Below are 23,503 nucleotides of genomic sequence, written 5' to 3' on the forward strand. Positions count from 1 at the left end.
TTATAATGAAGTCTACCTGAGGTGGGATTCGAACCAGCAACCCTGTGGTTTCAAGGCAGATGATTAAGCTATCAAGCTATTGAACCTACACACCTGAACTAGTGAAAAGGGAGTTCACACACATGACACACTTTCACGCAAATTGCTCAGAAATCCTGGATTTAAATGTTTTTCAAACTGCTCAAAATTGCAGACAATCTAAGGGCAGAGCTTACTGGTCAAAGTGATACATGTGTTCCTCATGAGTCAAGGCACATGTGTAAGCAGGTTTAACGGCTGTCGGCCAAACGAGGCATGACTTTTGCCTGTTTAAAGTTTGCATTTTCAAAAAATTGCTATAGCGCCCCCCTTTGACCAATTGGAGTAAGATTGGTTTCAGTGATACTTGGAATGACCTTCTACAATATTGCAAAGTGTCAAACAAATGCGAGTCTGCATGTATGTTTTAGGGGCAGATGAATAATTGTCATAAAACTGCAATTTTCATTGGCTTATAAAAGCTTAACGTTTTCACTTATGGAAAATCCGCTTGCTCACGTCTGTCGGCATTGGTCCAAAGTTCATGTGTATACAGTTTCGTACAGATTGCTCAATCTGTACGAAGGAAGAGTCTTTTTTACTGCTTTTCATAGAATTCGAAATGGTGGGAGATCTAAAGGTCAGAGGTCAAAAGTCAGAGTGTGAGTGCCTTTGGCCAATGTTTGTGAGTTTCGGGTTTTCGCCGTTTGGCATAGCCCTCTACCATATTGCCGAATTTCATAAGAAGTGACCAGGCGGTTAGGCCAGAACTGGCAAAAACGGCGGAAGAATAATAATAATAAATATAGCTGCAAGCAGCAATGAGCGGTTTCGAGAATAATGGCAGACTGGCAGACTGGCAGACTGTGACAGAGTGGCAGACTGGCAGACTGGCAGACTGTGACAGAGTGGCAGACTGGCAGACTGTGACAGAGTGGCAGACTGGCAGACTGGCAGACTGTGACAGACTGTGGCAGACTGGCAGACTGGCAGACAGACAGACTGTGGCAGACTGGCAGACTGGCAGACAGACAGACAGTGACAGAGTGGCAGAGAGAGAGAGAGAGAGAGAGAGAGAGAGAGAGAGAGAGAGAGAGAGAGAGAGAGAGAGAGAGAGAGAGAGAGAGAGAGAGAAAAGAAAGAGAGAGAGAGAGGGAGGGAGAGAGAGGGAGAGAGAGAGAGAGAGAGAGGCAGTGAGAAAGAGAGGCAGTAAGAGAGAGAGCGAGAGAGAAGAAGTGAACATGCATTAATTAACAAAGTCATGATTTTTGTTCAGTAAATTATATTTGGACCGGTTAAATTGGGGTTTGAACCAGGGACCTATAGACTTGTGGGTAGACAGTGTAAAGGATAAGGATAATTCCAGATCCGTTCATGAAAGTCCTTGCGGTCTTGTTTCCAATGAGGGCCTGTGAGCAATTAGGGGTTAAGAGTCTTGCTCAGGGACAAATTTATTTTCATCGACACATTTGCTGGCCTGGCCTGGAATCGTACCTGGGGCAACCAGGGCCTCTGGCTCCCTAGGTGGGCTCACTAACCACTCAGCTATGGCCACAGTACAGACTGAGCCATTGGATAGACAGAATTGGATTTCATATGTGGTAAGTTATCATACAGCATGGGTTGCTTATTATATACATACAAGCTCATAACGCGTCACATTGTAGATCGGCTGTATGTGGTTACTGTAGGTGTTGTATTAATAATTACATCTGCAAAGTAACAAGTAACTAAAGCTGTCATCTGCTGTAATTGTAGTAGAGTAGAGTAGTAAAGTAAAAGTACCTAAAAATTGTACTGTGCATGTGGCAGGTGTGATTGGTGATGAGTGAGAGCAGGTGAGAGGGGTGGATCCAATCCATGGGAATAGGGGGAATTCCAAATGATGATCACCTGAACGCATTGTTGGGGACAGGGATCGAACCAGCGACCTATGGATTCACAGGCTGCCTCTCTTCTCATTGAGCTAAAGATATGGCCTCCCTGATGGTGTCTGTTGATATCTATAGCTTTTTCCGTCCTATAGGTTCTTCCGGTGTGAGATTGTAGATCAGCTATTTTCACAAGAAAGTATGTCATACATAGTACTAGTTAAAAGGGAGTTCACACACATGACACACTTTCACGCAAATTGCTCAGAAATCCTTGGTTTAAATGTTTTTCAAACTGCTCAATATATTTCGGAATGGAAACTAGTGGAAAATAGTCGATCTACAAGCTCACAACGCGTTGCTATCTAAAAAGGTGTGAGATTGTAGATCGGCTATTTTCACAAGAAAGTATGTCATACATAAAAAACAACTACTCTCAAAAGCATTTCGTGTTATTGTCTAAACATTGCACATATCTGAATTAACAGGGTCATGTTTTGTACAATGCAATTTAAATGTGAACTGTAATAAGTGGGATTTGAACCAGGGACCTTCGGCACATGAGACTCACACTCTACTGGTGGAGCTATCCAATACACAGCCTTAGACAGTGAAAAGGGAGAATCCAACAAAACAAAACAAAAGGGCGAATGAAGTACGTCATACATTGAAAATAACTACTTTCAAGTATGCATTTCTCGTCATCTTTAACAATTGCACATGTATTCATTGATATAGTCATGTTGTGTGCAATGCAATTATAATGAAGTCTACCTGAGGTGGGATTTGAACCGGCTACCCTATGGTTTCAAGGCAGATGATTAAGCGATCAAGCTATTGAACCAACACACCTGAACCTGTGAAAAAGGGCCTCAAACATGTATTTGACACAGTTTCACGCAAATTGCTCAGAAATCCTGGATTTAAATGTTTTTCAAACTGCTCAAAATTGCAGACAATCTAAGGGCAGAGCTTACTGGTCAAAGTGATACATGTGTTCTTCATGAGTCAAGGCACATGTGTAAGCAGGTTTAACGGCTGTCGGCCAAACGAGGCATGACTTTTGCCTGTTTAAAGTTTGCATTTTCAAAAAATTGCTATAGCGCCCCCCTTTGACCTATTGGAGTAAGATTGGTTTCAGTGATACTTGGAAGGACCCTCTACAATATTGCAAAATGTCAAACAAATGTGAGTCTGCATGTATGTGTTAGGGGCAGATGAATAATTGTCATAAAACTGCAATATTCATTGGCTTATAAAAGCTTAACGTTTTCACTTATGGAAAATCCGCTTGCTCACGTCTGTCGGCATTGGTCCAAAGTTCATGTGTATACAGTTTCGTACAGATTGCTCAATCTGTACGAAGGAAGAGTCTTTTTTACTGCTTTTCATAGAATTCGAAATGGTGGGAGATTTAAAGGTCAGAGGTCAAAAGTCAAACAGTGAAAGTTGTTAGGCATGAGGAGACGCATGTGTGCATCGAAGTTTCATGGCTGTGGGTCAAACAGGGCATGAGTTGTACTTGTTCAAAGTTGGCATGTTCAATTGAGTGCTACAGCACCACCCTTTGGCCAATGTTTGTGAGTTTCGGGTTTTCGCCGTTTGGCATAGCCCTCTACCATATTGCCGAATTTCATAAAAAGTGACCAGGCGGTTAGGCCAGAACTGGCAAAACCGGCGGAAGAATAATAATAATAATAATAATGAAAGTGTAGAGATGTAATAGGGTTCGAAGCCTGATAGGCTCTCGAAACCTAATTATACAGTACACTGAAATATGTTTCTGAAAACATTTGAGGAATTAAGGAAATGTTTAGGTGAGAAATGTTGTGTTGAACAACGACATGCATTTGCATGAAGTTAGGTTCAACCACCTTTATGCAAACTTCAGATACGGCAACTGGTTGAAAATCTCTCCATATCATATTGCACAGCCACATTGCATGCTCTCCATTGAAAATGAATGGCATCCGTCAACTGTGTGTGAGAGAGTGTGTGTGTGTGTGTGTGTGTGTGTGTGTGTGTGTGTGTGTGTGTGTGTGTGTGTGTGTGTGTGTGTGTGTGTGTGTGTGTGTGTGTGTGTGTGTGTGTGTGTGTGTCTAGGTCAGTGCGTGGACAGACAGTGAATAAGGAAGCTCTCTGCCCTCAGGACAGCACTTCAATCTAAGGTGATCTCTATTGACCCAAAACTAAACACTTTATCTAATTAGACACTAATTAGACTGTGATCACTAGATACAAATAGAAACACACAAAGGCAAGCAGACAGCATCTCAGTCCTGATAATTGTGCTGCTACTACTGCATAATGTATAGGGCATAGCAGTGGTGGCCATGTTGTTGTTCCACTCAAATTCACTCCATTATTTTTCTTATAGAGATATCCAAAAATATTCATATGAATTATTTTAAGCCTAGAATCAAGCCATCCAGACTCCTGGTGAATCATGACCATAAAACATTAAATTCTGTGAAAATAAATAATTGAAAACCTCAGGTGAGTGTGGGTACAAACAAACCCTGACCTCTGAGGCTCACCTGGTAAGATTGCATACCACATAAAATAAAAATGAGGCTTTATTCCTTCCCCTTTCCTGACTTCACTTCGCCTTTCCTGTCTCTCTCACTGTCACTATCAGAAATAACTTTTAAAAAAAAAAGATAAGGTGGGAGACCACTGTATAATGCAAAGAACTTCTAATACCTTTAAGTACACATCCTTACAGTGTTTTCTAGGCACACGATCAGACAAAAGTTTTCAAATATGCAGACATCTTTTTTACTTTGGTACTTTGCCCTTTTGGGAAGCCTTTTTATGTGATCAGAAATGAAGCTGTAATGCAGACTTGACTCAGGAACAACCAGCAGGTTCCTGTCAGAAGAGATCAGGATGCACACAGGCTTGTAAGCCTTAGAAAATGTTCCTGCCTGGTTGGTTCTCACAAAAAACAGAAGTACACGCACGCACGCACATTTAACAGCCATGTCTACGGGTAATTAATACCCAATTGGCACCTCTACTTCATCAGATTGATCACTGATATTGATCTGACTGAAAGTTTCATTTAAAGTTTGAAATGAGCAGCAGGCACTGTGGTTTAAAATCAATACTTGATGGACTGGACCTAAAAACTTGCAATCACAGAAATTCAAATAGTGAAGCCATGCTGAGAAACTCTTGAAATCATCCCTTAACAGACCTGAGAAACTGTCATGGGACAAAGGGACAATTTAGAAGATAAGAAGCGTAAGATGGACATAGCTTATTTCGATAGCTTGTTCAACAGGGATACGTGTGTGATCATTCTGCAGTGCAACTGTTTATACAGCTTCTGCCCTGCAGGGGGCAGAAATGGACATGTTCCTCCACATCAGTTCCCTGACACCATGTCATTCTACCCCCTGCTGGGCTGATTCAGAGACGATTTACCGCGCAGTCACCATTTAACATAGCACCTGGTGCTTGCATCGATTGATTCCCCCACCAGTACTCAATTGAGCCCCTAGCTGCTGGGCATTTCAGTGGCAATTGACGTATGCAGAGAGGGAGGGATGGAAAGTATGAGTCGAAAAGAGGGGAAACGGGAGTGGCGAGGAAGGTAAATGTCCCATTGGTATGCTTTGCTAATGAGCTTGTTCTAATCGAAAGAACCCTCCATGCAGCTTGTACCAGTGCTGGAGGGTTTGGGAGATAGGCTGGTGATTAATGGGCCTGATGGGGCTCTGAAAACACTGGCCCTGGTATTGAATCTCCACCTTCATGAATGTTGCTTCACTATTTGTTTCTCTATTTTCTCTCTGTGGACCATGGAGGATGGCATCAGTGTGAATAAGACAGCCTGTCACTGTCAAAATCTTAAGATCAAATTTCATCTTAAGTAACGATTCTTAGATTTGTGAGCAGGCACACTGGAACCATGCCAAGTGCTTTCCACTCTGGGATTCCTCCCTGCAAGGTCTTTCCAGAGGGAACTCAAAGATAAGTCTGGTATCCCAGCCAACAAAATCCTCTCACTGAGATCCAGGTTATTATATGGATCTCGAAAGTTAGATACTGTCGATGTGTTTTCTGTTTGCAGCCAAAGAACAGGAGCACATAAAAGAGGACTTTGTGCAATTAATTTCTCTGGGGTTATGGGTGCAGTTTACTTTCTTCAGTTTTTCATGGTTCAATAAATGAATAAATGAACACTCATGCGGTACATTCAAATACCTACAGGGAAATCTGTAATTGGCTCTATTACAGAAGCAAAGGTGATTATAAACCACATTCACAATTAAAAGTTAATTTGATATTCATAAATGAATGGTGGCTTTGCCTCAAGTATTTTTTATGAAGCAGGCATAAGTATTAGTATTGTGGGAAATGATTTTAGGATTAAGTGTAAGCGTAAACCCAAGAACATGTTTTGTATAAGGCCTGTCAATACTTCCTACTAGCTATGATATATGCTCTGCTCTTCAGCCCTGTGACCCAACATACATTTATGCAATGAAAAAGTCCGTGAGCCACACTACATATTAAGCCACATAGGCCTTTCAAAATGTTAATTTATCTACCATGCCATGAATGTTTTCTACATGAACACAGGACTGAAGAACAGAACAGATATGATCCAGACACAGGACAACCAGATGGGGTTTTGGGAAACAGGACAGTGAGAGATGGGGGAGATGGATGCACTGAAAGGTGAACAAGAGGCAACTAGAATATTCGCAATTCTGGGAAATTGCAAAGTGTGGTTGCGCCGACGCGAGTCGCAAGATTTTGGTATATAGAGATGCTTCTGTTGAAAGCAAAATTATACGTGGCTGACTGCCGGCTGTGGACTCTCAGCCGTGTGGATGGATTAACAGGGAGGGGATGAAGGTTAACTCACCAGGCGGATACGGTACATGATGCTGATGCCGAGAGTCATGTAGGGTTTGGAGAAATCAATGACCTTCTCACGTTCTGCTGTGATGGTCAGGCCCGCCACTGCTAGGTCAGCTTTCTGAAACACACACACACACACACACACACACACACACACACACACACACACACACACACACACACACACACACACACACACACACACACACACACACACACACACACACACACACACGTTTGTGTTTGACATAATCGTCCATAACCGTCCATTTCACTGGTTGAATAGAGGATAATAATAGGTCTACTACATAATAATTATCTAATGTTCCATTCTTCATGGTTCCAAACAATCGGAGACATTACCAAAGCGTGAGATGAAAACACGTTAGCGTCACTGCATCATTGCTTCATTGCGTCATGACGGACTCAATTACGCATGAGTCCGCCCACCAGGCGCGCAAGCATAAGTGCACGGACACTGGTTTTCTTCCGCTCCATGTTAATGAATGCAGCCGTTCTCACTGGCCGCGCACAGACGATCTGCTCGCACATGTTTTTTCTTCCGCTATAGGCGAAAAAAAAGGTCTGTGTGTGAATATGTATGTATGAGTGTTACTGAGAGAGAGAGTGAATACATATGAGAGGATTATGAGAATGAATATGAGAGAACGAGTAAGAGAGAGAATATAGATGACAGAATACATATGAGAGGGAGAGAGAGTGAAAGGGTGAAAGAGATAGAGATAGAATACATATGAGAGAGAGTGAGAGATAGACAATGAGAGAGGAAGAATTTGCATGAGAAATAATATGAGACAGAGAGAGAGAGACAGAGAGAGAGGGTGAGACAGAGTGGAGGGAGAGGGAGAGTGAGAGAGAGTCAACTACAACTGGCAGTGAATAAACTGCAGAATAAACGTAGAAATAGAAATGTATAGAATGTTCATTTCCATTGATGTCAGCGCTGTGCTTCTATGTCAAATATGGAAGAGGAAGTTCAGTTATCGGCACATGGACGTCTGGGAGGTGTTTACGCAATAGAATTATATCCATACCCTCATTAATTCACCATTAATTCAGTAATTATATTCTGTAAATTTCGTCTCAGCTTCTGTATTTGTGTATCTGTTTTTTTAATCTGTGGAAGCTGTTCTGCATGCCTGATCGATAGATACAGACAGACAGACAGACAGACAGACAGACAGACAGACAGACAGACAGACAGACAGACAGACAGACAGACAGACAGACTTTAAGTACTGTTCAAAATCAAACAAGCACCTGTGTCCACCTGTCTTGTGTTCTCATTGCCTGTCACATTTCTGCATGATTTGCAAACGCAGACAGGTCCAGATAGCTAGCATGCCAGATATCTGGGGGGTGCTCGAGGAGGCATCATGCTTCGCTCACGTCTTTGAACCGTTCACACACAGCAAGCAAAACCCGGGGGAGTGAACGCTGACTTGCCTCTGATGTGGGTCTTTGTTCGGCGAGCTCCAGAAATGTCATTGAGTGGATGAATGGAGCTACGTATAATCGTGTAGTGTGAACGAACTCAGCATAAGGACCCTATTTTGCATGAGTCAGACGGGTGAATTGGCAATTTCCTGAGGCACAGTGGCAGGTTTTCCCTTTTATGTTTGCTGTTTTGGGGACTCGCTGTTTGTGCAATTTTGGTGTTGTCTGCCGCCTGCCTGCTTGGACCAGGTCTACCAGCTTATAGCGAGGCACACTCAGATATACGTCTCCAAAATAAAATATTATGCTTGTCTTTTTCACATTGTTAAGAATCCCTTGAAGTGGTATAGTTTAGTACGCTTCTCCGAAGTGTCATCCAAACCGACACGTAAAAATACGAACAAAGTGAACTGGGACACGTCACTCATTGGACTATTTCCAGATGTATTAACTATATTAGTTATTTCTTCCCAAGATCATTTTACACCATCTGCTAAGATTCATTATTGACAAAACTGCACCTCCCACACAAGGACATCAGTTTGATCTGGGGAGAAATTACATTTTGGAGGCTTTTCTTCCATGACACTGTGGAAATCACCAGCACGCCTTTGAGCTGGAGGTCAGAGGTCATTCTACAACTTGGTAGCCAGGAGGGAGAAGAGTCTAGGACACCTGGAGAGATGGCCAGGGTGTCATAGGGAAGGAAGGGACAGATGCCCTGTGTCAGCTGAGATAACTTACAGGGGGGGCAAGCTGTGACAATAAAAAGTTCAGGCGCTTTATTTCCTTAATGGCTTTGCCCTCCATTAGCCCATAGAATTAAGACAGATGACTTCTTAAGATCCATTCCAACTCCCTCTCTTTCATGTATCCCTTCTCTCTCTCATTTCTTTTCCTTTTCTTTCCGTTCTCCAGTACTCAGCTCTCATGTCAACTGCCTCATCTAACCAACCCTGCCTGTTAACAGTTACAAGCAGCATGGCCGGAAGACAATAAAATCTCACTCAGAGATTTAGCACCAGGTCAAGTAGACTCTGATTCAGAAATCAAACCATGTTACGGTCAGTTTGCAGGCTTTAGAAAAGGAGCTGGCAAGAAACGAGCCACCAACAAGCCGTTTTTGAAAATACAAAACGTATAAGCTGCAAAGCAACTGCTCTGTGGAAAAATGTAGTATATGGCATGGAGGAAAAGGCTTTCTGTTTGACTGTGTGAGCAATATGAATGCAGGCTGCATAGCAACAATCACTCAGGTGTGCAGATGTGCTATTTATGCATGTATATATTCATGACTATTGAAGTGGCAATATGTGACAATTCTATTGTGTTACTAGCATAAAATAACCAGGAAATATGTGCAGAAATATCAAAATATTGGAAAATATATTGTCTGTGACAGACATAGTTTTTTTTCCCCATTTAAGTAAGAAACCCATTTAGACATGAGGCCGATTCTAAAAACGGCTTCTAAATCTAAAGTTTTCTGAAAAAATGAACAACTTCAGCATTTATGCTTGATTAATTAGATATAGAGTATATAGAGCGACAGGAAAACAAGGAAGAAAATAAACCAAACAGAAGAAACCAAACTCACAAGGAGCACATGGTCTGTGCACTAACTATATCTGAGCCATCAGGCACCCCAACCACACACAGATGTCTCACAGTCTAAACAATGTCTGTGCTTGAATCATGTGTGAAATGTAGCCATGCATGTTTCCATGTGATCTCCATCTTACCCTTGACACGAGCTCTCCAACCATGCCAGTCCAGGTACCATTAGCTCCAGGAACACCGTACACCCCATCTCCCACCAGCCGGATACGGTATTTGAACTTCAGGATGTCTGCCAGCTCCTTCAGCATGTCCACACAGAAGCCCTCGTATCGCTCATTCCCCTCCAGTTCATGGTGGTTTGATCGCAGCATCACATATGGATTCTCCTACAAAACACCATACAGTTTTGATTACACACTCTCTCCACTGAAACACTTTTACTTTGGTTAGAATCTAGAGCCTGATGTTTAGATGGACGTATGCCTGCCTACTATAAAAGTAAGAGTAAGGTCTTGTAAATCAGGAGAAGACTAATCTGTTCCAGCAAAAGCACGTTGTCTCTTTCACACTGTTTCTGAGCTGTTCAACTGTCTCCTAATATGGCTTATATTGCCATGTTGATCGAGTAGGGTGATTTAAGGAACTACAGAGTGAACATTTTCTTGTCATGTTATTTTTTAAATAATGCAACTGTCAAGTGGGTGTTCACAGGCTGCACAACATCATACACAGGAATACTTTGATTACATTCTGGCGACATCAGTAACCAATAAACAATGATTAACAAGTGATTGTACCCTTCTTTGTCATCTGACATTCTCCACCCTGTTATAAATATTGACAGCAGAACAAAACAGAAGTCAAACAATGTTGACGTGTTTTTGTTCAAGCTCAAAGACCAAAAGCAATAAGCATGATGTGGTGACTTGATGTGAACAGCCAATATAATATTATCTCAAAGAATCGCAAAGTGATGTTGTGAGCTTGTAGATCTGCTACTTTTGAAACAAGTCAAGAAAAAAAGTAACAGTTTTGGATACAAGGTTGCAATGGGTACTTCGCCCTTCTTCAGTCTCAAAAATAAAAATAGAATTCTGTCACTTCACTGATCCACCACACACTTTACTGCTCTTCCCGTTAGTACATCATTTCAGCCATTTTTGTATGGTTTTGTTGTGAAGGCAGACAAAGCAGCAAGTGCTGTGCTACAGAACAAGGGGTGCAGCGTTTTAAAGCTGTTGTCATCCTCACAGCTGGATGTGTTCTTTTATACAGTGGCTGGTTGTCATTGTAAACCTGGTGCCATCTTCACAGCTGGATGTGCTCTTTTGTGCAGCTGATGGATTTGCCTCAGAAGAAGCCATAATAGTCGGGAGCAATAGTTGGGAGCAATTGGGAGCAGAGAGAATTTAGTGCACAATGGGTGGCACAGCTGTTACTGTCAAATGGTAAATGGTGCCTTTCTCCAAAGCACTTTACAATGTGGATTACATTCACCCATTCACACACCTGACTGCAGAGTCAACCATGCAAGGCACCAACATGCACATTGGACATTGTGTCTTGCTCAAGAACACTTTGACACTCCTGAGCCACTGCCATTACTGTGACACAACTGCTTTAATACTGTAGCAACAATGTGGGCCCATCTGGCCGGAGGGTGGGGTGGCGGGCCTGGACACTACAACCTAACACAGCCTTCTGTTCAATTCTGATTAATAGTAGTATCAACTATTCTGTGTGGAACAACCAGCTCTGTGTGTGTGGCCAACTGTTCATCCAGCCAGCCAGCGGTTGACAATCAGTGACTGTGTGTACTGTAGCACTCTATGAATGTCAATTTGTCTGTCTGTTTATGAACTCATTAAAGCAGCCATGCATGTCACCTCGCTGGCCTATTGTGACACCTCTGCGGTGCTTATGCTCCTCCAGAGTTAGCAAGGTACAATATAAATGCTAATTTCACAGCTCACAGACTGTCGTAACTCCTCAAGCAATGCAGCCCAAGCCTGGATGAGCCAGACCCTTTCCCCTTCCTTCCGTTCCCTGGCAAAACAGACTTATTAAAGAGGTGATATTTAATTGGCCAGTTTGCATATTACCCTGGCCACGGCTGGAGAGAGGCAAGAGACAAACAGACCTGCTGCCTTCAATTAATGGCTTTTCACACCCACTGAGCAGAGGTCAGGAACATGCGTGTGTGTGTGTGTGTGTGTGTGTGTGTGTGTGTGTGTGTGTGTGTGTGTGTGTGTGTGTGTGTGTGTGTGTGTGTGTGTGTGTGTGTGTGTGTGTATGTGTGTGTGTGTGTGTGTGTGTGTGTGTGTGTGTGTGTGTGCATGTCCCACCACAACACTTATCTAAAGGACGACCTATTCCCTTTCTAGCTTAATCGATGATTGATGATGGAGTAAAAAGCATTCTATATTTATCTCAAAGTGTCCGTCTAGTCTAACCCTCGCTCTCAGAGTGGGACTAGAAGAAATACAGCGTGCTTTCTCTCTCCATCGTTCTCTTCCTCCTCCTCTGGTTAAGTACAAACTAATAAAATTACACCTGGCACCAACCTATCAATCACATCCATAAAAACCTAGAGGCGATCAATAACAAATGGGACTGACTGGCTGCTATCCACACAACAATGTACCTGTTTGTCCCCCTGTCTGTTCTTTTACTCCTCTCTCTCTCTCTCTCTCTCTCTCTCTCTCTCTCTCTCTCTCTCTCTCTCTCTCTCTCTCTCTCTCTCTCTCTCTCTCTCTCTCTCTCTCTCTCTCTCTCTCTCTCTCTCTCTCTCTCTCTCTCTCTCTCTCTCTCTCTCTCTCTCTCTCTCTCTCTCTCTCTCTCTCTGTCATAAGTGCGGTTGTCGACCCCTCTGCAATTTAATTTTCTGGACCAGAAAAGGAAAGTAGAAAACTGCTGTCTTCCATGAAAGACAGATCACAAACACAGTCCAGCTATTGTAGCTTATTCTGCACACCACAGGAGAGAGACATTAGAGCAGTAAGTTTGAATATATAAAGAATTGCGGGTTTTTAAAATCAAGCTCTTATCCCCAGGCCACACGCACTATCAAACTGTCAGTTCAGATGTACTGTATGAGACTCTCACAGAGCTGAGCAGTCCTCCTGTGTGAAGAGAAACATGAACGCATATTAAATCAGTAGAGAAGGATTCTTCTCCATTCTTGACTGTACATCTTTGACAATTTTAACCTTGCACTTCTGAATAGGACCAGTGATCTAAGGCTTTAATGGGATGTCTATAATATGAGCAGTAATTTGAATGAAACAGAATTGGGAAATTTCACTAGAGAAAATTGAACGTGGAAACAGAAATATTCAATCATCTGTGTTCATTCATCTTAAAGACAGTCACTTCTTGTCTCCCACTCAATACTTTTTTTTTTAAATCACCTGGCTTGAGTGAGAAAAAGATTATGTATGAATACGAAAAAAAGATAATAGTATGTGTACGTACAAAGGGGGGAGATGCTTCTTGCCTCCTTCTGTCTCTCAGTCCCTCATCTATCTCTCAGTCCCTCATCTGTCTCTCAGTCCCTCATTCTGTCTCTCAGTCCCTCATATATTTGTGGAAATATTGTCTCATTTGTAAACTTGCCACCTCCTCTCAACCCTTTATTCTCCCATTGCTGCTCCTGGGTGTTTACTGTTTAGTGCGTTTACCATGTTTATTGTGTGCATGCTTCTGTTTACCATCACATAAAAGGAGAGATCACAGCCAGTTCATGGTCTTTGTCTGTCTGTGTGCATGCTGTCTGAAAGGCTGGAATAAGACTTTGATGTGGCTTCACAGTAACTCTCATTAGATGTAGGCTACCTAAAAGTTGAGTTTTTTTTTTAAATACTTTGAATACTATTGTAATCTTTAGATAAATGTTCATGCTATATCATTCCTGGGTTTAATCTTTCATTTAGCTAGTTTATTTTAAAGTTAAATTCAGATTTTTACTCCATTAACTCCAGGTGGATCTCTGTCACTTCTCCAAACCCCTGTACTCTAATCTACAATTGGTATAATGTGCTGCCTATGCATTCAATTGCAGTGGTGGAAAAACTAAAACAACATTTACTTAAGGGAAAATATCAATACTGCAATGTAGAAACACTCTGTTACAAGTAAAGGTCTGGTAATCAAAATAAAGTAAAAGTACCAAAAGTATTGGCATAAAAATATACTTAAAGTATTTTCATTATGCAGAATGTGGTGTTTCACAAGGTATCATTATGTATAACAGTTATTCAAATCTTTTGAAAATAGCAGATCTACAACATCTCCATTTTTTTAAATAACTATTTATGGAATTTCTTTGATTTGTTTTACTTTTATTCATGACATTTTCCAACTGGAAACTCTTGAAAGTGTGTGTGTGTGTGTGTGTGTGTGTGTGTGTGTGTGTGTGTGTGTGTGTGTGTGTGTGTGTGTGTGTGTGTGTGTGTGTGTGTGTGTGTGTGTGTGTGTATTGTACTTACTAATATTGTTGTTATAGTAAGAGTGGTGTTGAAGAGAGTGTCTGACACATTGATTGATGGCAGCTTCTTTCTCTCCATGGATAGTCCATCTTCAGAGTGCCACTGGCCAATCTACAAAGAGAAAACACGCACACGCACACACACACACACACACACACACACACACACACACACACACACACACACACACACACACACGGTTATTAAGCTTTGAAATAGGGAGAATATCACTCACCTTCACTATCCTCTTAAGAAAAGAGTTCCCTTGACCTTCACAAATACGGGGGGGGGGGGGGGGGGCGGTAGATGGATAGAGGGGGGGGGGGGCACTTGTGTTCATGAAGCAAATTGAGAGCAAAACATTGGATAGAGCATGTGTTCAATCACGGTCAACACAATGCATTCATCTTTCCACTCAAACAGAGAGCGTCTCCTTTCAAACCCCAATGGTTCTAATCAGCCCCCCGCCCACAGGAGTAGCCCAATTCTCTCACAACTTGCTACAAAAATCCCTCATGAAAAACTATATAATCTACTACATTTCATTTTCCACCTTCACATGTGTCTCCTTCTCTAATAATCAAAAAGTGCTATATATTTCATCTCGCAATCTACTTCCGGATGGTTCGTTTTGCACCTTCTCTTGCCACATCGGTCACGGGAAAGAAATAAGCACTGCCGTGGTCTATGGAAACGACGAGCCCAAAAGTGCACCCAAATAAGCCCACAATCGCTTATACAAACAGTCAGACCTGGCAACGCAGCCTACGCCAATCATGCGTGAGAGATCTACAAGCTATGGGGCAGAGACGCCACCGTATCTTAGCAACAACTACAGCGCTCACTCTCATTGGTCGTGTCACGCTAAGAGCAGTCTCCAGACAATGGCATCTCAGAGAGCTTGCTGTAGTGTTTATATATCTATGGCTGTAGCCATCACAGTCTAGCCTGGGTGCCAGCCTGCTTCGCTGCGTTCGGCGGACTTTTTTTCACTCTCCAGAAAGAAAAAACAATCCGCCGAACGTAGCGAAGCAGGCTGGCACCCAGGCTAATCACAGTCAGTCGCAGCGACGACGGACAGGGCGCTGTGATAGCTGCCATGTCGCTAACGCTAACGTGGTTGTCATGCCTGCAGCGGCTGTGCAATCACTTTGTCAACAATGCACGTTCGTGTGGTGAATGTCAATATTGCTGCTCAGTTAGTCCATTGCAGATGGTGTATGTTTGTGTGTGTCTTCTGGAGAACTATGTCGCTCCACAGCAACTACAGTAACTAACGTAATGGCAGGACCGCCCCGTGCTACGCATGTGAGGCTGCATTATGGTCATGTAGTAAATTCAGATAATTTCGCTCAGATTAGATCAGTGCTTATCAACCCTTTCAGGCCGCCCCCCCCCCCCCCCCCCAAATAAACGTACTTGATCTGGGGACCCCCCCATTCTGTTTGACTCCGTTCCACAAGTAAATATTGTGAAAATAGCCGATCTACAAGTTCGAAACGCCTCACGTTGAGAGGCTTTGTAAGCTTGTAGATCGGCTATTTTCTACATGATTGCCTCTTTCTTAGATTATTTGACAATGTGGCCCATGTTTTTATAGTATAGTTTGTTGACTACTTTCGTTGCAGAAATGGTCATTTCCTTTACTTTCGTTTTTTTATTGTCTCCGCCAGGCCGAAAGGCATGGCGCAAGACTATGTTTCACCCCCTGTCCGTCCGTCTGTGATAGCTAATCTCTCACATCGTTGACTTGATCGCAGCGAAACTGTGCACACACACTCCCTGGATGCCAATTCAGAACCTCTGCCCTATTTCTTTCACATGGCCCTGTTACAGTGCCACCAGGAGGCCGCTTTTTGATAAACACATTTTCTCACAGTACTCCTACATATTTTGCCCAAACATCACGCAAATCGGTACACAGTATCTCCACAGTCATTAAAAAAAAAGGCTCTTTCAGATTTTTCATATTCCATCCTGATTGGCTAAAATGGCTTCCAAAGTCTGCAGGACTGCTCCGTTTGGACCAAAATGCCTCACATTATGAACACAGCATGCACTTTCCGTGCAACTTTGCACCCACATTCCCACTATGCCGAGGAAGAAATTCCACTTGAGATTTCTCTAATCAGCCTCATGGTGGCGCTATAACAGCCCGATGTGGAGAGTCAGTGAGAGCTGGATAAACGAGGTAAAATGTGTCAAAAGGAGTCTGTACGGCTGTCGATACATGAACACATGACGTCGGTCGGAGAGGAGATATTGTGTCTTTTGGACAAACAGCAGCGTGGTGCTGATGTTTGTTGTGTGAAGCAGCTTAATGTCAGAGTGTTTGTGTTGGAGCGCCTCAGTGCGGCTGCAGAGTTCATGTGCAACCTCTTCCAGAGAGAGACAGAGACACTAGAAACTCTGCTGGAGAAAAAAAAACACTGCTGGGCATTGACTTTCACATGGACATTGGTCTACACACTGCAGGTATATCTGCTACACACACAACATCAAACTAAACACTACAGGTATGATGCAGCGTTTGCATTCCAGCCAGCATGCCAGCGTAGTTCCCATATGGTTTCAAGGTGGGCTAAACCATATGGACCCCATGTCAGCAATGTCAGCGGCATCCACTTCAGTCCCAACTGCGATGCCCATGCAGGCTATAAGTAGCTTCTACCTGGCCCTTAGGTGGGCCCCAACTAGCCATGTTTATGTGGGACCAAGGCGGGTCCTAACTGGGTTTGCCCATGCAGGCTTTAACTGGGTTCTACCTGGGCCCTAGGTGTACCCTAACCAACCAGAGTGCAGTGCCCATCGCTCCAATTGTTGTGACGTCAGGGCTCTCAATACTGCACATTGGTGGAGGAGGAGGGGCCGCAGGGCGACCGCACACATCGCTGAACCAATGGTAGCCCACGGATGTTTCCTCTGGGGATTTACAATCTGCCCCTCTATGCCACATATCATCCGCACTACAGGGTCTTCACTGACCGAGCCACGGCCCCACTGGCCCTCATGACGCTACGCCACTTATATGAGTTGCCAAGTGGCCGCGGGCGCTACGTGGGCGTGGCCGCGGGCTAGACGCGAGCCCCCGCGCAGCGGGGGCGAGCTTCTAGTTACGACAATTACTGGTCAATCTCATGAAGCAGACACACATCTCATTCTCATTAGAGCTCCAGTGAGGCTTCACTTCGCCACTCCTCTCGTTCTGCCTGTATTCCACTTATCTTTTCATTTCATCGCCTCTGTTTATCCATAATGTACAGGTGTTGATGATAAAACCAAACAAATGTAATGTATCTTCACTCCAAATGTAGTCGCCGGCAAATCCCCAAGTCTCCCGCGGTCCCTGTTGCTGCCAACCCCATGATGGCCACAGAATGTATCCCCCCCCCCATCCCTTCCCCCACAGAACAGGCCCCTTGACCCCCCAGCGGAGGACACAATAATCCCCTGCCGACGTTACCGTCCCACTACCAACTGTGTTGTTGGAGTGCCAGACCAAGCCGGGGGCACCGCTGCGGGGAATCAAGCCCCGGGTCTCTATGGTGTTGGGTGCCAGTCTTACAGTACCTCTACGTCCCTGATTCATATGTCCCATTAATCCATTAAGACCGGGAACGCATCTTTGTCATTTCTTTGGCTATTCAAAAATAGCAGACATACAAGCTCATAGCTCATAGCGACCCATTCAATCCGTTCCCGTATTTAATGTGTTAATGGTTCCTGTAGCTGATTAGAAACAGAATGGCTGCTTGTTATCTTTCATGACTCTAGTCATCACTAAGGACACTAATACATTTTTACAGCGTTGGTCTTGTATCAGGGCATCATTTTAACTTAATTGTTATCAAGGTGGAAACACGAGCCAACGCCATTGAATGACTGTTGTAAAAGACCTACAGTACAATGTTATGGGGGCGGCAGTGGCTCAGGAGGTAGAGCAGTGGCTTGGGAACCGACAGGTTCCCGGGCTGCGGGCTCCCCCAGAATTAGTGCCAAAGTGTCCTTGAGCATGACCCTGAACACCTAATTGCTCCCATTGAGCAGCCTTGTATGGTTTCCTCCGCCGTCGGTGTGTGAATGAAACTTGGAAAAGGCGCTATAAAAATGCACTGTTTACCATTATAGGTAATCAGTAACGATAAGCATTGTAGTTGTGCTTGTTGGTGCTTTTTAACCCATTAAGACCGGGAGAGTATCGGTCATTTTTAGATTTATTTGGCTATTAAAAAATAGCAGATCTACAAGCTCATAGCGCGGCACCGAGTGCTATGAGCTTGTAGATCTGCTATTGTTGAAAAATCGTGAAAAAAAACTCCCTGGAACAACATATTTTGAGATGGGGGGGTCCGCATCTGCATTGCAAGGTCCCCCAAAATGATATGTTTTTGGCCGCCGACCCCCATCAAAATATGGAATGTTGTTCCAGGGACCCCCCCAGTAGCAAAGACTTGAGTTAAAAATGTTGTTTCAAAAAATATATGTATTCAAAGATTTGCACAAAAGATTCACACTATGACCTTGTATATCTGCTACGTTCTCAGTAGTTGTGACAGCACTAGATCCAGCAACACATTCACTGCACTTTTTAAGAGCAAAAACCAACTAAGTAAAACATACAGCGCATTGTTTTGACAAGACGTTTGAGCGTTCAAAGCAACTTGGAAACTATAAAATAAACAATGTTCAAGGTTTGTGCTCTTTTCAGCTCTCAGAGTAGGCCTAATGTTTTCCCAGGATTTTACTGTGCAAATCTGTCAGACTGAGTCATGACAGGATCAGGATGACATTTTATACGGTACATCTGTCTTTTTAACATTCCCTATTGTATTTCTTTCTCTTACATAACATACTGATGATCAAACACTTTGACTTAAATAAGTACAAGAAGATGTGCAACATCCAGTTTTCAGTTGCAACGAGAAGTGGTTGAAATTAATGTAAGACCCATTTAAATGAGTTCACACTCAGCAGTCAGCACATGCTTAGTAAGCATTCAGGAATACTCTACTGTCTGATATGGTGTTTCTGAAGTAGAAAAGAAGAAAGTTTCCATCTGTTTCACTCAAGTCTAAATTGCTGAGTTTCTCAAGAGACTATGTATGGCACATTGAAGTCAATCAGACACTCCGGCACATTGAGGTTTATCAGTGCTTTCATTAGATTTGTTTACCCACTCATCTCCTGACACTGAACTTCTGGCAGAAGAGAACGCCTAGAATCAAAGACTTCTTCTGAAAGAACGATCAAAACAATCTTGCCGTCCAGAGAGAGAGAGAGAGAGAGAGAGAGAGAGAGAGAGAGATCTATCACTTATCTTAGCACATCAATGCACAGCACAGCACTAGCTGTTTCTAGCGCTCGCTCTGCACACCACACATAACAGGGCGTGGGGGGTTACTTAGGGACCAGAAGAGAACATCTAAACATGGTGTTCATAAATCAGGATATGCAATCAGGTGTCAGAGCCAAGGGAGGTGGTGAGAAGCAGGGTGCAGGCAGGAGAACTGTAAGTGAAGGCGGGTGTCATCTACTGTAGGGGCATGAGAGAGAGAGAGAGAGAGAGAGAGAGAGAGAGAGAGAGAGAGAGAGAGAGACAGAGACTGAGACTGAGACTGAGACAGAGAGATTAATGTTGTTGAGGAGAGAAGAAAGGAGATTTGCGACTTGTCAACAGGAAGAGAGGAAGCCAGGGACGCGGGGAAAAAAAGGCTGAAGGCGTGCGTGTGTGTGTGTGTGTGAGAGATTTTCTCCGGTGGGCGCGGCTCCCCCAAAAGAATTAAATCACATAACCCTAATCCAACCCTAACCCTAAAACCGAAATAAAGTAACAAAAAAAGTAACTTTATCCGCGAGAAACCCGAAAAAAATCGCGCGCGCGCGCTTCGTGCGCACACACACACACACACACACACACACACCCCTTGGTCTAAAGTACTTCCCGCGTCCCTGGAGGAAGCACTCGCCAGCGGGGAGGAGCTGGCCTGACTATGACCCAGTCATCAACTCTCTTTGAGCAACGATGAGAATACAAAGACTCACTCCAAATGACAGGAAGAACCATGAGCACAGTAGCTACCTTAAAGGAGTAGTTCGCCCAAACAAAATCTTATTTTCTATCAATTACACACCCCATGAAGCATTGAATTCATGGAGATGTTTTAGTTTTTGTCGCATTCCTAAGCCAATAATTTGATGGCCGGCGGTAGGAGACTCTAAGGAGACTCTTTGAGTCTCCTACCGGAAACATTAGCATCTTTCCGGCGGTCATCAAATGACCTTTAAAGGAGCTACACCATGAATTTGAAAAATAATAATAATATTTGATATCATATTGTTTATGTCCCTCAAACGTTTTTCAAAAGGTTTGAGCCTAAATCAAGCCTCAGATATACTCATTCCAACTAACTTCTCTCTGGCTTATAAAGCACTTTCACCTGCAATACCACATTGTCCTGTTTGGCACGGGGCGCTATTGAGCCAGTTTGTATGCATGTTATGTCCTGGTTCTGTGTGGAAAAAGTAAAAAAAAAAAATAAGAACAAATTTAAAAAAAAATTTAAATGAAAAAAAAAAAAAAAAAAATGTTTTTGATTTTTTTTTTGGTTAGAACTGAAAAACGGGAGGAATTGTTCCCAGACGTGACGTAGGGTGGGGGAACAAATCTGACGGACTGTTTTCAGACCAATTTACATAAAAACCACAGATAGCCTATGAAAGCCTGCATGCTCGAAGTCGGGTATTTGTTGGAACAGAAGAGAGGTGGGGGAGACCAAAAACACACAAAAATGAAGAAAAAGTTAAAATTCATGGTGTAGACCCTTTAATTAATAAAAAGTAATGTTGTCCAATCTGTATGGTAGCGTATGTTAATACAACATAACTTATACAATAATTTTAGAAATGTCAGTCATCAGTTATACTTGCTTGGTTCTCCTCAGTGGCTATTGCTCTGCACTTGCACATGGCTATTAATCATTAGCATATGCACATCACCACAATTTAACATGATTATTTGCGTTTTGCTGTAAACAACGGACATTCTGAGTTCTGCGATGGGACTGTCGTCATGGTTACAGCCCCCCAACCTATGGGATGAATGCATATTTGCCAGGTTTCAAGCAGAAACAAGCAACCAGGTCTGTTAAAACAAGCCCAAACGAAGAGAGCCCAAGTCGCTTATAATAAACGGACATGGCAACAAGACGATCATCTGCAGGTGTGTGTGTCTGTCTGTTCGCTCGGGTCCGCAGCCGTGTATGCGCGGCCATGCACGTGCGCATGCACGTTGGGGAGGCACGTCAGAAAGTACATTATTTGTGTTCGCGACGGGTCACGCGAGCGCGACAGCCGCGTGTGTTCGCGACGTGAGGACATACCGTGGTGTGTATGTCTCTGTGTGTTTGTGTGTGTGTGTGTGTGTGTGTGTGTGTGTGTGTGTGTGTGTGTGTGTGTGTGTGTGTGTGTGTGTGTTCGTGACGGGTCGCGCGCGCAACGGCCGCGTGTGTGTGGGAACTGTTTATGAGCGGGTGTTTGTGTGTGTTCTCTGTGGGTCCACGACACGGCGACGGGACGCGCATGTGCGTGTGTGTTGGAAGTGTTGCAGGTACCAAGTATAAAGTCACTTTCCATCCCTGATATACTGTCTGTGCACAGCGCATAACCCAAACTGCACGTACTTTGGGTGCTCATATCCCCTGACAGGTATGGTCTAGTACAACATAACTTACAATTGGGGTGGTTGTATTGTCTCCCTGCTCTTCTATTGAGACACTCATTTTGTGTCAAAGGTCATGTCTCACCTAGAAATAGGATCTGACACAAATTTTGACCTGATGGTCAAGATTCAATTTATCCCCTGAGGAAGCAGGCAGGTTCTATAAGCTCAATCAATGGTAAAACTTTCAGGACTTGCGCAGGAAACCAGGTTAAAATCCGGGCTAGAAGAGGAAAGTCATATAGTGGAGCTTTAAATAGAAACGTATAGATCCTAAGTACATTTTGATAGATGCATCCCCATATCAGTTAATGACAAACCTTTCTAATGTATTTAGCTACCCTAAACACTAATGTACAACCATTTCATTTATTCAACATTCTCATTAAGATTTGCATTAAATTCCACTTTTCTTTATCACCATCTTGGGCAATAAAAATGACTATTCGCAGTAATTGAATGTATAAATGTTGTCCAATGCAAAGGGGTCTAAATGCCACCTATTTACTGTTAATTATATTGCAGGATGATTAAACAAGACCCAGTAATATATTTCATTGATTTAAGAACTAGTAAGGCTAGTAAGGCTACTTCTTGGCCCAAACACAAAACCCATCTAACCGCTGTTTATTTTGCTAGGATTGGATGGCTTAGGGTTGAGAACAGAGTATAGCAGCTTACAATGGGCCTGGTCTTCAAGATACGCCACAACATTGGGATCCCCCTGTATTTGTCAAAATACTTCCAAAACGTAAATGAAGTCCACGATCATAACACCAGAGGCAGCTCCACGGATCATGTTCAACCCAGATTTGGCTCAACAAAGGTAATGAACTCGTTCTCATGCTATTCAACAAAAATGTGGAATGCCCTACCTAAAGGAGTAATGGCCCCTGTCAAAGTCCTAACCTACCCCCCCCCCCCCTCCCCTCCCCCCCCGATTCTTTACCTTTTTTTTCTCTTGTACATATTTTTTACTTTTCATACCAGCAACCTCTAAGCTGATTGTATGACGTTCTGTATAGTAGTTGTGTATATCTGTCAGTCTCGTATATGTCATCATGATTTGTGTGCGTGGGTATCTCATTTTAAACAAGCTTAGTGCTTTATGAGTCTTCCAGTTTAGTAGACCTTGTATTGTGAATTTTAGACCGGTGGGATTTCTGAAATATGTGATTGTTAGAGGCATTTGGGGGTAAAAGTTGGGAACAAGGCCATTTTACATAATTCAAGGGTGCTGAATCAGAAAAACACTGTTCCCAAGCAAAATTATTAGTGCTTAACCTCCTAATTTGCATATCAAAATGGCTGCCGATTTTGAAGTATTTCTTAAACAACTCTATAACAAAGCAAGCAAATCTGACAAATAAAGTGTATATATTTATGTTCTGAGGGTCATACAATGTGTGGAAGATATTTGTAATGTAATAAATGTAAATACATGTAAATAAATATGCAAATTAGAGGCCACCATTACATAAAATGATGTACCGTAGTACTCAAAAGGTGCATCCCCC

The 23,503-nt window shown here is 43.1% G+C and overlaps 1 protein-coding gene across 2 annotated transcripts in view; it reads right to left on the reverse strand.

Moving 5' to 3' along the window:
• Positions 1–23,503, reverse strand: part of grik4 (glutamate receptor, ionotropic, kainate 4) — a gene marked incomplete at both ends in the record, with an annotated part of 153,662 nt that overhangs the window by 34,366 nt on the left and 95,793 nt on the right. For both annotated transcript variants that reach the window (XM_084064174.1, XM_084064173.1), the window contains 3 exons: positions 6,769–6,882; positions 9,965–10,168; positions 14,270–14,380. In XM_084064174.1, the coding sequence (XP_083920300.1) occupies positions 6,769–6,882; positions 9,965–10,168; positions 14,270–14,380 (429 nt within the window). The remainder of the gene's footprint in view (positions 1–6,768; positions 6,883–9,964; positions 10,169–14,269; positions 14,381–23,503) is intronic.

Source organism: Gymnoscopelus microlampas (assembly GCF_963454915.1).
Source record: "Gymnoscopelus microlampas genome assembly, chromosome: 8".
NCBI classification, from domain to species: Eukaryota; Metazoa; Chordata; class Actinopteri; order Myctophiformes; family Myctophidae; genus Gymnoscopelus; species Gymnoscopelus microlampas.